This window comes from Calypte anna, chromosome 1 (genome assembly GCF_003957555.1).
Source record: "Calypte anna isolate BGI_N300 chromosome 1, bCalAnn1_v1.p, whole genome shotgun sequence".
Classification (NCBI taxonomy): domain Eukaryota; kingdom Metazoa; phylum Chordata; class Aves; order Apodiformes; family Trochilidae; genus Calypte; species Calypte anna.
The window spans coordinates 149,151,043-149,169,457 of record NC_044244.1 but is presented as its reverse complement, the minus strand read 5'-3'; the positions used below and the strand labels follow the sequence as shown (position 1 = coordinate 149,169,457).

The 18,415-nt window shown below is 37.1% G+C and overlaps 1 protein-coding gene across 1 annotated transcript in view; it reads left to right on the top strand.

Annotated features, from left to right (window-relative positions):
- GPC6 (glypican 6) overlaps positions 1–18,415 on the top strand; it is a 761,222-nt gene that overhangs the window by 228,293 nt on the left and 514,514 nt on the right. Inside the window, exon 2 of the mRNA XM_030459184.1 lies at positions 2,745–2,903. Within this exon, the coding sequence (XP_030315044.1) occupies positions 2,745–2,903 (159 nt within the window). The remainder of the gene's footprint in view (positions 1–2,744; positions 2,904–18,415) is intronic.

Here is an 18,415-nt window from a genome sequence, read left to right as displayed (position 1 = left end):
TACATTATAATTTCTTTCTATCAAAATGCAGGGAGTATGTGGCAGGGGAGGAGAGAAGAATTGGAAATACTGTTTTAAAAAAGGTTATTATAGTTTAGCAAAGTTTTTGTGATGGAGGTGGTTAATATGGATGATTTAGGAAGATACATTGTTAGGAGAGAAAAGCAATGAGGTAGTGTAGAAGTTGTGAGCATTATTGATAAATGTGAGCTTCATATTTCAGTAGTCAAGAGCCTCATGAATGACTGAAGATCCAATGAATTGAAAAGAAGAACCTTAATGAAAATGCATGCATAAGAAATAAATACAGTAGGAATCTGCATGAGTTTGTAGCAGCCAAAGCGGAAAGTCATTTTTGTAGCAAAGACAAAGTAGGACCATAAATAAATAAACAAGAGAAAAAATTAATATTGCTACGAAATCTCCTATACTGAGTTAAATATGTTTTAATGTGTCATAATACTCACTATATCATAAAGTCTTAAAAATCTAGACCCATATCTGTTACTCACTAAACACAGTGCCTGGCTAATTAACATTGTTTATTTAGTTTGGCAATTATGAAAAATAGAGACAGATAGAAAAGAAAAAAACAAACCCAGCAACTTGAAGTGAACAGAGGAAAGAAAACTGAATGTTGCAAAAATCATCATAGATGGCATAAGCTACCACAGTGGCATGAACTGAGATAGTAGATCTACCTGGTAGTTTCCAATGAACAACCCCCCCTGAGTTTTTCAAAGAAGGTGGCTACAGAAGTTTTGGATGGGGAATTTTTAATTATTATTATTACTGAATGAAGCATGTAGCACTGCTTCTAATGGCAAAAAATTCAGCTTTCCTTGTATTTCTGAGATCTAATAAAGATTCAGAACATCTCTATTAGGATAATAATTCTGATTGTGTCTTATCATGGTACCTCCAGAGTCACATGTTACCTGTTGTATAGTTTCAGTTTATTGTGACAGCTATGTAGAGGGTAAGGAAACCATCATTTTTCCACTATCATCTGTGTTTGATGGCAGCTGGCTCACCAGTCCTCGTATGTGTTCTTTATGGCTTAGATGTGTGATTTTGAGAATGGAGAGAAATTAATTTACTGTGTTGGGAGGGTGTCATAGACATAGGAAACAACCTTTACAATTTTTTTATGGTCACAGGGTTTCTCTTTTTCCAGGTTTATAGAAGGTTTTATATCATGCTGCTTTTAGACATGTCTGGGACTTGTAGATACCACTGCTGAACAGTAAATGATAATAAAGAAATTATCCTTCCTGAAGATGTATAGATCTGAGCTTTTGAAAAGTCTTGAGACTACTAAAAGAAATGTCATGGCATCAGAGTTCATATATTATGAAGTCTTTCAGAAAAGAAAAAACAAATAAAATGAGAGCGATGGGTCAGGATTAAAGAATAACTAAATTTTCAATTAAAAGACTTCATGCAAAACTGAAAAATTGGAATAAGGGGAGAGCAAACACAAGACACTGTTTATTCTAAGCATGTGTAAACCTTTTTTTGATGCTGTTTTCACAATGATGCAGCAGCTAAATGTATTATACCCCTGGGAAACATAAACCTTAGGGCCTGATTCTTCTCACAACATAATAAGAATGGTGAAAAGTAACCTTAAAGTAGGTATAAATATCATTTAAATCTTCTTTACTGCTCAGCACTGGTAGAAAGAAGCCTCAATATAAATAAGAATGAGGTCTCCATGATTTATTTAACCCTTGGGCTTTGTATATCATTTTATTTGTACCTTTAAGAGATTTGCAGAGGGATTTTTAATCAGGATTTGGTGTACAGAAAGCTAAATGTTTTCATTGCCTTACAAGTAACTTTAATCATAGAGGCAGATCATTCTTATTTCTGAATAGGCAATGGTAGAATTTCCTGCCTTTGTATAAACTGAGCTAAATGTTTTTGACACCCATACTACAGTGTCAATTGAAAATTCACATTTCGTGTAGTAACAGACCATTTTAATTTCATGAGTTGAAGAATTGGTTTCCACTTGCAAATTTTATTGAAGAAAGCAATATTGTCAGAAGAACTGGCACAGTGCTTCAAGAGATAAATCTATTGAATTAAATAAGAGGCTTTCATTACCTTTTACATTGCATTTCCGTATAACATAAGAATTAATTAAACTCTTCATTGCTTTCTCCCATTCAGCAGATCTGTCTGACAAAAAAATGCTCCCCAAGAAAACATGTGCTACCCAAACACAGTCATTAAAATACCCTTAGAATGGAAGATAGGGTAGTAAGGGAGGGTGTTTTGGTGCATTCGGGCAAGTGGGACCTATCTACAGAAATACCTACATTCTGGTTTTCAGACTTTGTCAAGAAGACAATTCCTGTGACTTGTAACAGGCCATCTCAGTAGGTATTTCTCCAGGCATTTGGAATACAAAACAGAAAGCAAGCAATGCCTTTGAACTTTCAAGTATACAGCATTTTGTGACAGAGGCTTCTTCATTGGGTATAATTAAATGCAGCATGAGACAGTTCTACTTTTTGAAGTATCAAAGCAACTCTGCAAAGCATGTCTTCCCTCCTGTGTGAGGAATGCCTAACCAAAACAAAGCTGTTGATAAAGATGTGAAGTCTTCCCAATGAAGAAGTCAAGCTTTAAATTGCTCACCTCCCTCAGCTAAGAGACATCACAGATACTTGGTTCTGCGACATTGCCATCTGTATTCAGATACTTCTAATTTCTGTTTTTTCTTGTGATTCTAGGGGAACATCTGAGAATCTGCCCTCAGGAATATACATGTTGCACCTCAGAAATGGAGGACAAGTTGAGCCAACAGAGCAAACTGGAGTTTGAAAACTTAGTGGAGGAGTCAAGTCACTTTGTACGCACCACTTTTGTATCCCGACACAAGAAGTTTGACGGTAGGCTGGGTGTAATTTACTTATTTTCAAGGTTATGGGATTTAAAAGTCAGTTATCCATATAAATTCCGGTGTTCTTTTCTTTACAATTTAATATCACATTTGCAATTGTCAGTTTGGCTGAGATAAGGGTTAACTTACAGCTGGAATGCTTATCGGCCTTTTGAGTACTGCCTTTAATTACAATGACATGAAAAATCGGACTGCTAAGTGCCTGCAGGCTTGGCTAATGTTGAAAAAAAAAAGAGATTAGACATGAATAGAGCAGTTTATAATTTTTGTCTTTTAGTTTCAAATGCAAGATGAACTGTGAATCTCCCATGATTTTTGTTATTGCAAAGGTTTTTTGTAGTCTGCCCTTTTGTAGCCCTAAGGTTGCAGATTTTTTTTTTTTTTTCTTGTGATGTACAAAGTCTCTTAGAGGGCTTCAGGCTTCCAGCTGCTAAAGCTTCAGTTGCATTGGGAGGGACTGTCATGCAAACCATTTTAGCAGTATTTAACACATGTTTTATACCTAGAAAGAATTGACAAGGACAGTACAAAGTTTTTATTTGTTTCTAATCAGTATGCCAATCTCTGGGCTCTGGGCATCTTTACAAAGATCTTTGTAAGATCAAGGATTTCTTGTCACAATTTTCTAAATGTTTCTCATTAAATAATGCAAATTAAGCAGGTTTTATAGTTGTGTATTTACAAGTCGCACCATATTGAGCTGCTCCATTAACCTGCAGATTAGTAAAGAGGAAAAGACCTTCAGAATATTCCATAATGGCTTTATCTAAATATGAAATCTGTATTTGTGTCCCCCTGAGCATTTCTGCATATGTGTAAGTTGGAAAGAAGATAGTACTAAGAGGTGTAAATTGGAATTACAAAGAAATGGGAATTACAGAGCTGCATCTTTGAATGTAGGTAAAAAGCCTGCAAACAGTAGCAGTGAAGCTCCCAAATCCAAGTTATGGGGCATACGCACACGTCAGAGAATCACGAAAATGTTATCCCTGAAGTTGAAAGCTAACTTTAAAACTCTGAGGCCACATTCAGGAAAAAAGTGAAGATGTCTGTCATTCCTTGGGGAGACTCTGTATCATTCTCTTTATCCAATTAAAGATTATTTTTTTTTCTATTATTGATTCCCTCATTATGGCACATAGAGGAAGATGAATTATGAAAGGAGGGAATGGGAGATGTATGAGGATGAGATGAAGAAAAGTCTCCAGCAGCAGATCAGCTGCTAATATAATTTAAGAAGTGCCTTTAGTCATTGGAAGGACTGTGGTGTGGATAACTGCAGTGCTCTGCAGAGTGAGGGGTACCCTTTTTAATGTAAAGTTGGAACTTTTGTGTAATGGACTTTCAAAGTTTTACTTGGCTTCCAAGGACCTAAAGAAAAAAAATCCAGAAGTTGTGTGGTGTATTACCAGATGCAAATCCTATACAGAACAGATACTTCATATGATCTATGGCGCATACAAGGCTTTTCTTTTTCTGGAAGGAAACCAGGGTGATTGCTGGTGTTCACTGAGCAGTGCAGCTTACTGAAAACACTGGCTTCAGTGACCACACAGCTCAGGAGGCACCTCACTGGTTCTTTGCAACTTGAGACCTTTCTACACTGCAATGAGCTTAAGCACATTATGGGGTGTGGGGTTTTTTTTCAGTAACCTGAAATTCTGTATCTTAATACTGATAATAAGGTTATATAGCTGAAACTAACTGATTTGCTGGAAATGCTGCATTCTGGCATTTTTATGAGTCTGTTCCACAGAAAGCTGGATTAAAAGACTAAGTTGTTTCTTCTGGCTTATCATTGATATTTTAAAGGGAATTTGCATTGTGAGGTCTTATCAAAGAGCATTTGAACTTTGTGTAGACTTTCAGTATCTTAATGCTATTCTGCAACTATTCAAAAGTTGTTTACTTATATGGAAAAAATGCTTAGCCTTTTTAGAAGAGCAAATACATTAATGGAAAAAAAAGTATTCACCTACTAGGCTGGCTTTCAGTATAAACCAGTTAAATTTATTGTAGTTGCAAATGGGTTGATTTTAATTTTTTTTTTTTTTTAATAAAGCAAATACTGAATTGTTAGTAACATCAATGTCTTAACTCTTCAGGAATCAACTTTTTGTTTGTTTTAATTTGTTACTTTGCTTGCATGAGGGATTTCTGATACATCTGCTATATGATGCCAGCATGCCACAAATAACAAAACAAATACATCCGATTGTGATGATTTTATGGAAGTTGTGTAAAGGACCTGTGTTTTTATCAGAAGCAGCATATCTTAGCAACAGAATATAAGAATAGCTAAGTAATGTTGAGATAGAGAGTATATTAGCATTACTCCTGCGAGAAGTTAATTTCAACTAGTCTTGCTGCCAGCCTCCTTGTGCAGGCATAAAAATTTGCAAACTCTTGAAAGGAACATGGAAGGTCTTGTAGATTTCTGCAGATTTTTTTCTGCTGTACCATCGATGTCTTAAGGTAATGCTTATCTTTGCCACATAAAATTTTCTAGGGCTATGTGAACCCTTTATTGAATTAGGATCTGGCCTTCGTATGTCTTGCCTTTCTTTCATTTTTTGCTTTCTGTCCCACAACAAAATACACTTAAGCATAGGTTGAATGATTTTTATTATTTACATTTTGCAAAGTAATTGGAGATCTGTTTTCTTATTCAGGATTTTTCCCCAAATTCCTATTCATGATCTAATCTCCAAGGAAACTTACTCTGCTGTAACTTAAACATTGTCTCTTTAGGCACTGGTAAGACACATTCTTAAGCAGAATCACAGAATGAGAGCACGGCTGGCATGTGAAAACGTTTCTGATGACAGCCTAGTCAGTCCTTCCTGCTCAGAACAGTATGAGCTACTGCAGGTCACCCAGCACCATGTCTAGCTATGTTTTTAATATCTTCATGGATGGAGATTCCACAGCCTCTTGTGTCAATGTTTAACCATTTTCACTCTAAAATAAGGTATTTTCTTGTGCTTAGATGGAATCTCCTGTTTGTTGTTTTCTTCTCAATTTGTGTCCATTGCTTCTTGTTCTGCCCCTGGGCTCTATTTTGAAGAACCTGTCTGTCTTCTTTGGTCTCCCCACCAGATATTTATACACATTGATGAGATCCCCTTAAGCCTTCTCTTCTCCAGGCTAAACAGTCCCAGCTCTCTTAGTGTCTGCTCATGTGAGTGCAGTGCTTTCCTCACCTTACCTCCATTTGCTGGACTTGCACAGGATGTCCATATCTGGCTTGTACTGGGGAGCCCAGAAATGGATCCAGCAGTTCCAAAAGTGACCTTACCAGGTCTGAATTAAGGAGAAGGTAGAATTATGTATGTTATACATAATTTCTACTATATTTTTTAATTTCCTTTTACCTGAATTGCAGTACTTTCCAAATCTCTACAAGAATGAATTTCTATAAGCAGAATAAGCTAAATATTTAATTCCTAACAGAGGAAATTAGGAACTATTAAGGATTTTGAAACCAGCTATGACCAGGAGTAATTATGCATTTCTTTTTACTGGCAATCAGTTCTTGCCTCCCCTGTACAATCTTACTAATTTCTTGTTTGTCCTCCACATTTCTTAGGGTGTGTTGGGACTTTTAACTTCTCCTTTTTTCTAGATTCATTTTTGCTGAGCATTTTACTCCTCATAGTATGTGAGGCTCAAAGCTGTCTCAGAGCCAAAGGTCTGACAATAGCATTTTTCATTTGTTTTTCATATTCTAGACAATCAGTGTGAATTAGCATGAGTCACAACACCACATAATACCAGCTGCCAGTTTTTTCTTGGCTGAGCCTTATGTGCAGCTGTTTGCCATTGCATTGCCACACTGGATGGTCATTTCAAAAAAATCAGTGCCTGGAATTTCCCTAATTGGGGTGCATGAGGATCCAAAGACACTTCTCCTGAGACTCTTGCCTAAGAAAGGAAGCCTTGAAATGAGAAAAATTCCTTTGAAATAGCAAGTGCTGAATGCTTCTAGCAAAGACTGCAATACGTCTGTCTTAGAAATAAGACTCAAAAAACCCTTCCAATAACTAGGAAAAGGAACGCAATACCCTTCAAGCAGTCAGAAAACACAGGAATTTAAGAGTTCCAGCAGATATGGATATTTCTTTTACCTCAAGGCTTTCGGCAGGACTAATCCAAATATGTAGACGTGTAACAATCAGCTGTTTCCTGTTCCTAGAAGTAGACAAGCAATCATGCTCCAATTCTTGGGTCCCCACTGTATACCTTAAAGCAGCTTAAAATATATTAATCTGCCAATGTATCTGTAATAGTATCATCTTATTATCACCTATAAGATAATATGTCTGTTTCACAAACAAGCCAATTTCTTTTAAGTATTGCTCCATCATCAGCCAAAACCAGCCCTACTGAAAGGTTTCATCATGAATGTTGATGAGGAAACAAGTATCCATTCACTGGTATTTTCTCATTAATCCCTCAAGTAACTATTGGAAAATTATAGTAAATAAGTTTAATTTAAGCTAAAAAATCTGAACCTCTTACAAGAGACAGTGTCTGCTCATTATCATTAAAAAAAAAAAAAAAAAAAAAAAAAAAAAAAAGTAGACGTCTTGGTAATGGTGTTAAAAATGAAAGAATGTCTAAGAATAGCTGTCATGAACTTGAATGGGTATGGATAGCCTCCAGCAGAATGTGTGAGGCATGATGCCATTTAAGGAAAATAACCTGAATAGTGTAAGAACCAATCTGCAGCTGCATTGATCTATCTTGCAGAGTCATCATTCCCCCTGCTCCTTTTTTTACAGTCTAGAAGAATAGTGATCCATACCCATTAGTGCTGCTTCTATTTCTTACAGTCATTACCAGCAATACCCAAGCAAATTACAGGGCAGGAAAGAAAGTTTAAAAAAATAATCCTGCAAAACAATATCTGCAAGAATAGCTAGCATCCCAGAAACCCTGCATACCCTTTTCTTTTCTTGTACATTTTATGAAAGGGCTTGGAGAAAAATAGTGTTAACGAATCTTCCCTTGATATTGGAGCTGGCAAAAACACATTTAGTGGAGCTGCTTTCCAACAAAGAACTCAGCAATGAGATGGACTCTTGCAGAGTGGAATAACTGTGTTGTTAAACTTGGCCAAAAAGAATGGAAAGTAAAATAGCAAAATAAGGGAGATGCTAGAAATCGGAATAAACTGAGGTTCAGTTACATGGTCCATGCAGGTCTGCTGCCCTCAGCTCCTTCATGCTCCTTGCTGCCTATCCCACCAGTCCAGCTGGAGCCCTCATTCATGACCCCCATTCACTGACCCCATGGACTTCTGCAGAGGAGGGAGAATGCAACAGCACAGCAGCCTGGTGCTGTCATGGCCATGGGCAGCAGGTGGTAGATGGTTTTTCAGCAGGGCTGGGTTTTTTTCATGCTTTGGTTACTTTGAATATGAAAGGGCACAGTTTTTGCAGTAAGATTTTTTGTTTCTTTCCTTGGGCTTTGGAAGCAGGGAGTCTTTTGCCTTTTCCACAGGCCTGGCTGGGAAGCAGGAGGTTTCTGAGGAGTGTGGGAAAGTCAAGCAGGTGCAGCATAATCTCTGCACTTTATGCAGCTCCTCACATTATTCTGGTGCTGCCACATCTGCAACAGAGCGTAGGCTCTACCATAGGAAAGCTGGGATATCAGATATTTTGGAGTTTAGTTCTGGACTAGGTGATGGCATTTTGTTTTGTTTTCTTTATTATGTAACAAGATGTGAGTGTTGCTTTGCAATGCATTTCCGATCAAATGCGAGATCCATTGAAGGTCAGGTGGGTTTTTAAAATTACACAGCTGTTTGGCTGTAACAATGCTAGCAGGCCACAGGTTCAATATAATTCATCTGCTGTTTTAACACACTGCATAACTTCAACACTTGCCAAAATAAAGGCCTTAGAGTAGTTAGAAACCTTAAAAAAAAGGTAACAATCTGCTGGGATTTAGTATGTTAACTGCTTGCAAGCCTTCATTGGACACCTGGTGCAAGTTTCTAAACTTTACAGAGGTTCTTGATAAAAAGTTCTTCACCTTATATTTGGCAGGAAATACTAGTTTGACATTAATATATTCCGCACCTGATCCAAATCTTATCAGAGTTGATAATAGCCTGAGAGGAATCTCTTACCTACAAAGTATTTTAGTGTCTAGTTGGGTAAGATTTGTGCTGATTTTACTGTTTTTCGGTTTCACATATTATGTCAAAATTTGTGAATTGCATCAAAACAAATTAATTTTTAAACTTAAGAAGTGGGCAGCCTAAAGTACTTGGAAAGGAAGAAGTGGCTGAGTAGTAAGAGCAGTTTCCAGCCAAGGGTACAAATTCCTGCAGCGTGGTCAAGTCTCATATTGAGAGGTAGCAGTGTGGGAACCAGTGTCTGCTGCACACTCCCTGCAGCTGGAAATGCACTTCATGCATTTGGATGTCTTGTTCTTGCTGCTCCTCTGCAGCTTCATTTGCTAAGTGGGGCTGGTCAGTGGAGCATGAAATCTTCTACCCAGCTGCACCATGTTTATCAAGCTGCAAAGCTAAGGACAAGCTGCTGCCCTGTGCTGGAATAGGAGGCCATGTGTCACACTCCAAGGGATCTCCTTAGAAAGCATGATGCCCAGGTATAGCCATAGCTCACCAGGCTTTGGGAGGGCAGGGATCCCTCCTGTTTTTTCCTGCTAATCAGAAAGAAGAATCTGCCTTGCTGAATATATAGATGTCTACATGTAGCGGAAGGAGCCTTTCTTGCTCCTAGGGCTGCTCCTGAGGCCTCGGGGCTTAGCCCATTCCTGGACGATGTCCTAGGGCTGTTCCTGGGGCTCCGGGATCTACCCCTTCTTGCCTGCTCCTGGGGCTCCTTGAGCTGTGGGCTTCTCCATCCTCACTGAAGAGTGAGAGCTCTCTCCGTGGGTGTCAGCTGCTCTCTTATTGGCCCCCTGCTCCTGCACATGCTCAGGAGGGAGGCCAGACACAGGTGAACCCACACCCACTCATCAATAACTCAGGGCACCTGGTCCTGTCTCACTACATCTACAGTGTAGGGTATTCCTGTAAGTTCCCTTGATAATCGATAGGTGCAAGTCATGCTGGTCTAAAGTCTGTGCCTCAGACAGGTGAGGAAAAAACTCTCCCTGAAGTGGTATTTTTTTTATATTTATTAGGGAGGGCATTAAGTTCACATATAGATGCCTATAGTATGGACTTGACACATTTATTTTAACAAGTACCACCCCAAAGAACAGAGCGAAACACCTAAAACACTTTTGAGGCCTTTTTACAAAGGTAATCTTCTGGCTTTTTAATGTAATATTCTGTGGGGAAGAAGGCATTAAAAATACTGAGGTGGGTAATCACTATAGCAGTCAGTTATTATCTTACATTGGTTGAAAAAATTGCTGTCCTGTTGAATTCCAATGACATTTAATCTTTGCTGATACTCTGAGTAGTGTATGTTTTAATATTTTATGATGCAAATTGTTTTCTGAACTCAGTACCCAGGCCTTAAAAATACTAACCCATAAGAAAAATTACTGATTTAAAAATACTAAAAACACTGTTATTAAAGATTCTTCATATGCACAGCAACAAGAATAGGATTAATAAAGGACTCAGCATCAAGTCCAGAGCACTGATGAAAGACATCAGTCTTCAGACAATCAGCTGTCAGAGTCTGTGTACTCATACTTGATTTTTACTCTGATGGTGGGTGCTCACCTGACACACAGAAAAGATGATGCTGTAAGAATAAAAAGTAGGGACTGTATATAAAAAAACAAGCTACAAAACCAGGGTATTCCTGTGTAGTTTCAGCACCCTGGATAATAGGAACTGGAAACTTATAATTTCTCATTTATTATCCTCAGCCCTCATTAAATAGAGAAATGCTATATTTTTGATGAATCTCTTGACTGTAATTCACAGGAATTATGGTTTTGCTGCCCTTCATTCTTTGCCTACATATCCAAACAAAAAAGCAAACTTAAAATAGTATGTCACAAAAAAGAATCTCGGAACCTTTGAAAGATTATTTACTGAATCACTATCCCTGCGTTTCTGCTTATCTACAAGACTTTTTAGAGTTTGTTTTAAATTAAAATTTCCTTATTTCCTTTTAACTTTGCTCTGTAGTTTACCACAAAAACAAGGAATTGGCTCTTTTCCTGGGAGGAGGGTCACAGGAATGTCAGTTTTAGCAGGAATTTAAATCCTTTAGGGAAAGAAGGGAACTATATGTCTGGTGAGGCAAGCTGGTTAGCATCATGGCGTGCTTGCAAGCCAACTCTTGCTAGATGTGACACCACTGCAACTGGCACACTTGCTGCTGGCCAAACTATTATAGAGAAAATAAAAGGAGACCACCAAGATATAAATTCTACTGCTTATCCATACTGCAGTATTTCTTGCTTGATGGTACAGAGAACAAATACTCAGGTATAGTTGCTGAACTTTTGGGAGTTCAAAAAAACGCACAGCCCAATGGAGGCACTTGGATTATTTAAATGTTCTAATTTTGCAAAATATGTTGGAACATTAAATTTCACTGTTTTTCCATAGATTTTCTGAGGGATTTTTTTTCCTGAGTAATACAGTTACAGTTGCTACGCTTTCACTTCTTGATCTTTATTTTCAAATTTCCCATCTATTACAAGTTATACTGAAATGGTTTTACTTAATGGGTTTATTGTACATGTATCACATGCTCAGTTTACTCTGGGATATGTATAGATTAATTTACAAGCTTTATCTGAAAAAGCTTTCATTATCTTCCATTTATAACCTGTGTGCTTCATGCATTCAGAATCACTGAAATCTCAGCAGAATGTTTCAGCAGTGTGCAGGTCAGTTGCCTGTCATTAACTGTAGTGATTTTCTAAGAACAATGCATGGAGTATTAGCTGAAAAAGAGAGAGGGAGAGAAGGAAAGGTAAGACCAAAAAAAAAAAAACAAAACCGGTGCCATGAGCTATCTCTAATGATTATAACTATGTAAAGGGCAGTATGTAGCTCACTGAATAACCTTAGATGGATAATTTGGTGCAGCTTTTCTGGAAGATAGCCTTCAACTTAGTGGAGAGACAGATGGTAGCCACCACTGCTACTTGAAGTATGCTTTGAAGCTACACCAAGAATTTTACTGAAATGAACAGCAAACTTTAAAGCCTGAAATATAGCTTCTTTAATATATGGCAGGTTATTAATTTAACACTCTTAGGAGGAAATATTTTCTGTGAGTCGATACTTTTGTGTGGTAGCACAGGAGCATCTCAAAGCCATTCGCTATTTTTGAATCAGGAAATTCATCAACTCACAGCTAAAAGGCTATCCTTGCTCTAAGAGAGCTACACTCGTAGTGAAAACAGACATATGTGAAGCAGGAAGGGGGTGACAACAGCTCATTGCAGTAATATGGGACATTTTAAGTCAATGAAATCTCATCACGATTATAGCCAAACACAATGCAATAGGAGGTAGCTGTTGAGTACTAACTTCAGTGAGTGGGTACAACATACGTGATTTAATTCTTATTCCAATAAGAGCAACTTGACTGTGCAGGTACTAAAACTGCACCGAGGAAATGGATTCTGTTGTCTGCTTTTTCGTTCTTCTCACATTGTTTTCTTCTCACTGTGCTTTATATATATATATATATATATATATATATATTTATATACATATACATATAAAGTGTTTATCGTCATATTGATAAACATTTTTTGGAACCACTCTGACACATTTTCATAGGGGTGTGCAGCTTAAGAAGGGCATCCATTTATACATACCTGTTAAAGAAAAGTGGAATCAAAGTTTGGAGTTCCTATGAAGTAACTGCTGGAAGATGAGGTGATCTCTGCTTGATGTGGACCAGTTTCTGAAGGATGAAAAATCTCTAGAGGAGAAAAATATATCAAGCTTTCAAAGCATAATGGATGCATGTGAGGGAATACAAACTAGGAAATTTACTAAGACATATTAACTTTTAAGACTAAGCAAATAATGACTGAGGTTTTTTAACTTTAAAAAGCTGGAAACAATTGCTCAAAGAAAAGACTTTGTTTCAAAAACCAAAAAAAGCAAGCAGAAAGATTTGATGTTGAAATATGTATTTCATGTCAACAAAATGCTATACAGATTTAGTTTTTGGAATTTCAGTGAATTCAAATATTTTGAAGAATTTCAAATGAACGTTAAAAATTATTTTCAACTGAAAAACCCAAAATTGCTGTTAAAAATGAGGAAACAAATTGTTACAGACTTTTTTTGCAAGAATTTATTCTATAGCACAGTAAAGTTCTGTGAATTTGTGGAAAACACTGGCACTGCATTTTTAATTTTTATGTTTCTGATCATCTTCAGAAGCAAATCTCAAAAACTCTGTGAGAAGTAATGTTTTTTACTGTCCACTACTGTATATATCTTCATGACTTCCCTGGCAGTCCTGCAAGTAAATAACATATTAATTTAAGCTCTCATTAAATAACTTGCAGTGGGATCCTGTCATATTCCCCAGTGCCTATTGAAGTTTCATTACTGGCCATGACCTGAAGATGCTTCTAGGCCATGAGGAATAAATCCCAGAGCCTCAAAAGTCTCATGATCATTTTTGGACTCTTCCCAAACCCAGCTAACCAGGATCTGGGGCCTAGTATGGAGAGGAGCTACAGCTGTGAAATTAGTCTGGTTTTTAGTATTAGGCTCAGAAGACATCTTTTTCCTGTATATAGTCAGTCTGTAAGATTCAGCTTCCTATTTTGATTACAAAACATACATGATCTGATGTTTTAAAAGGCCATTGTAAGCGTGTTGGTCTTCAGGTCCTAAAAGTTAGGATTTATTTGTTCACATATTGGATTTTAAGTCTGAGTAAAGGTATACAGGCTTGGTCATTTTTATCTAATTGTGTGCCAATAAGAGAAGAGATTCTTTTTGTATGGTTCTATTAGCTGTAAACTTCAACCAGTGAAAATTTTATTTTTAGGGAGGTTCATTGCCTTGCCACATCCTTCTTGGTCCAGTTTTGCCACATTAACTTAGTATCTGATCTTTCCTGGAGTCTGCAGTCAAGGGGCAAGATGCTGCTAAATCAAAAAATCTTGATTACTCCCCAGCTCTGTAGTGCACGCTATACCACATGTAGCATTTTTCTGTGCCTGTGTAGAGTGCCATGTATGAAAAATCACAGCAGCAAGAGAACAGTTTGGAAATAGGTCAGAAGAAATGGAACGCTGAGCAATGCTAGTAACATTTTTCCAAATAGGTGATTGAGGTATACCAAAAATCACACATCTCTGTCTTTAGGATGCTTCATGTGATTTGTTCTCAAAACATTAATAAATGGAGTCCTCCAACACATTGTCCCTTAACCACACTTCCAAAGTTTTGATATAGGCATAATTTTATTAATAACAATTGTAAAAATCCGGTTTCATTCTTGTCATTCTATTGACTTAGACCAGGTATAGAGTTGTACTACTGCAATATAAATCAGATCATGTCTATGTCACACTTTTAACACTGGCCATAGATATATCTCCAAATGCCAGTAAGTGGACCGAAATGAATAAATTAGTATTCTGTGGAAGCTTGTGTCCAATATGTGATCAAGCATTGGAATGGGCTGCCCAGGGAAGTAGTGGATTCTCCATCCCTGGAGATATTTAAAAAGAGACTGGATGTGGCACTCAATGCCATAGTCCAGCAACCGCAACGGTGGTTCAAGGGTTGGACTCGATGATCTCTGAGGTCCCTTCCAACCCAGCCAATTCTATGATTCTATGATTCTATGATTCTATGAAGTTATGTTACTGTCTTATATTTTTCTCAGCACTCCACTTCCAGAAACTAGCTTCTCAGGCAGCTTATATGGTGACATAGTTAAAGACAGAGATAAAATTAAATGCCTTGCAGAATAGGGATCCCTTCATGAAAACTTCTCTGTTCAATAAAAATGAGTTATCAAATATCAAATGATCATTAAAAAAATCTAAATTAAGAATTTATACAGCTCTTAGACTGGAAATTACAGTATCACAGTCCTTGAATAATTATGGGCGTATCTTTAGTACTCTGAGAATTTCGATGTCATTCAACCTCTGTGTAGATGTGATCATTGGATCAGAACCTGCTTTAGTAACTCTGCATGCCCTTGTATAAATACTTCTTTTTATGCCAAAACCAAATATCATGAAAGTAGGAGAGGCTCTGGAAAGTCAAAGAGAAACAGAAAAACATTTTCAAATGGCCCTTAATAGTGCTTCTCATGGAAGAAGTGTACTGCTGGTCTGAGGAGTCTGAAAGGGCTTGAATTCTGTTTTTCTCTGATTTTCCCTAGTTTTTGAAAAGGTAAAATATTCAATGTTATTTCACAGTAATAATTGACCAGTTCTTACAACCCAGACAGACCCTGAGAGACACTACTACTCTTGCCAGAATTGCATTTTCTGCTATGGCATAAAATAACATGCAGCAAGCCAAAATGATGTTGTGCCCACAATATTTAAAAAAACACTTTGGAACACAACTCCTCACCTTCTCCAGTGCTGGGCTCATGCTTGATGTATTTCCATTGCTGAGAGATGTGTTTCTTTAGTGTGATCTGGTTTTGTACTTACACATCAGTAGGCTCCTTGCTGAAACTTTATCACTATTGTAGTGATGTGCCTAGGAGGAAATTATTTTGTTCACCCATTTCTGAAGAGGCATGTGGAAGAAGAGTGATGTGGAAGAGAAAGGGAAGATTAGAAGTGAGAGAAGGACAGAGGAGGGATGACTGCCTTTGTGGTGGCCTTTGTCCCATGAAAGGATGCATAAATATGAAAACCTGGTGGCCCAAGAAAGGTCACCTTGGCAGGGCTGTAGGGCTTTATTGCCACTGTGGTCAATGGATTTATTAATCAAAGGTTGCAGGATCTGGTAAATCATCTAACAGTATGAGCAGGAGAAGGCAGCTGTTACCTGAGGATTGTTTACCAGCAGGATGGTTTGTTGTTCTTGAGTATTATGTAGTATGAAATTCTGCCCTCCTCCTGGCACCTGTTTTTCCTCTTCAGCTCGTAAGAGACTTCAGAATGCAATGAGTATCTGTAATTAGGCCTTCAGATGCACAGTTTGAAAGGAAACAATCTGCACAGCATAAAAACAATAGCGTTTTCCTGGTTTAACTAAAATTTTTAAATGTCTTAATCTCTTTAATTTGCTTCACTAATGCTGCTTTTTGCAAATTGCCTAAATAGAAAACATGTTACTGTGCTGACTAGCGATGCCCATATCGATAATCTATTGTATATCTCTATTTTTAATACTTTAAACATATCCAGGAAGGCTATAATCCATATTTAAATTGGAATTTGTAATGATGTGAGAGTCTTATTATGTAGTCTCCTGGAATAAAAAAAAAATACAGAATAGGGGTAGCACAGACAGAGAGACCACTTAAAAGGATGATTTGTGCATCACCAATGCAACACTGTAAGTGTGCAAAAGAAGAAGTCCCTGGACATTCTATTGGTAAGTCTCAAACTGAGACTCAGGTGATAATACTGCTTGTAAATTTGTGCAGTGCTCTTTGTGCCCATGTAAAATTAGTACTGTGGCCATATGCTATTTCTTGGTTGTTGCTTGCTCAATATTTTTGCTTGTGCCTCAAGGAGTGATTTTTTATTATTTTTTCTTTTTAACATAAGAATATGAGTACCAGCTGTGCATTTTAGGTGTTGTACCATTACTAGACATACCAGTAGCAAGATAATTTTCTGATGGCTATACTATAGACAAACATAAGGGCAAAACAAGGCATCCTTGTAGCAAGTAAAATTTTTTAAAGCAAAATATTAAAAATAATTTTAAAAATTTTTTCTCAGTGAAAAAGGATAAAAATTTGATTATTTCTGCTTGCAAAGATTAAAAAAACACTGCCTGAACTCCCTCTTGTTTGAATGATCGTTGTTTTCTTTGCATACAACTTGAATTCATGGTCTCAATATTCCTAGGTGAGGGTTGTTTCCTTCTGTCTTTTTTAAGGTCTCCTTTGGTTACTTTAGACCTTAGATATCTTTCTGACTTGAAAATTCCTTCACTAGTGTAATGAACATGTTCAGGTTGGTTATAGTTATGTCATTCAAGAATTTTAGATGTGAAAGTCTAGTCTAACCAAAAGTCACCTTACTGTGATGTTCATATATACCATCTCCCCACTTTAAACCAAATAAACTGTTTTAGTTTGTTAATTCAGCTAAAATGTGCTTTGGTTTCTTCAGATAAAAGAAAAAGGAGAAAAGGAGTAAGAGAGCAAGTTGCAAATTCAATGACTTGGCTATGTAGTCGCTCTTGCATTACTACAGAGATAAGAAAAAAAAAAGCTGTCAAGAGAGCAAAATTCAGAGGTGGAAACTTTGAGGAGGACGTCTATAACCTTGTCCTTGGCTGCCTGCTTATGTTCAGTGGTGACATAAAAACATCAAAGTACCAATGAAGTTTTCAAACTCGTCAGAGAGGGCCAGACCTCGCTCCCACCAGTGCCTTGCCACTTAGTCGATTGAAAAGACTTTATTAGACTTCCCAGAGAAACAGCACACTATCAAATTCACTATTAGTCCATCTGTGAACAAGTGCAGCAAATTCTGCAACAGCTAAAAGGTTTCTTCTCAGCTTCTGTTTGCAAAACATGTGAGAGTTAATGGAGTATCACATTTATATAGTGCTGGGGCATTGACCTGACGTCTCTTCAGGAAATAGATCTAGGGTTTGCCTAGATGTACTGTGCTCTACAATGGAAACAGCCCACATTTCCTGGTGAGATGATAGTGTTGTTTGTTCATTAAACAGTCAAGGTGGATGACAATTTTTCTGTCCCTGAATCTCTACCATCTATACATTACTATGCTGTTCATTCTTGGATTCTTGGAGGGAATTTATCTTCTAAGTAAATCTCATTTCTCTGTGTTCTCTGTGTTACTTAATTATTGAGTAATTCAGGGCAGCTAAAATTTTACAGTAACAATACCAGTTTGTAGGTCTAGGGAAAAGAAAATAATCTGGTTTTGTTTCTAAAGGGGTAAGTGCCATTGGGGAAGGAATTTGGAGAATGGTTTAGAAATGAGAGTATAGTGCTTCTTAAGACTACATTTCTTCTGCAAGCACAATTCTGATATTGCATGTTAATTAATATATAGAACTTTTAATTAATATATAGAACATTTTCTGATGCTGGTGTCAATCTGTACATCATATTTTAACTGTTGATGTTAACGTCAACTGTTGTTAACTGTTTAATGTTGACATCTCTTCTTAGTTAAGATACAAAGGAACTCTGAACACAGATTCTGCAGTTAGAATTCAGCAGATAAATTAGAATGGTCTGAAAAATACCATCCACTACCCCATCCACTACCAAAAAAAAAAAAAAAAAAATCAAGACAGTTATGAATCGCATATTTATTCTCTGAATGACAAGCCTTGTTTTTGAATCTGCATCTGCTTCAAACATTTCTGAAATTAAACTCAAG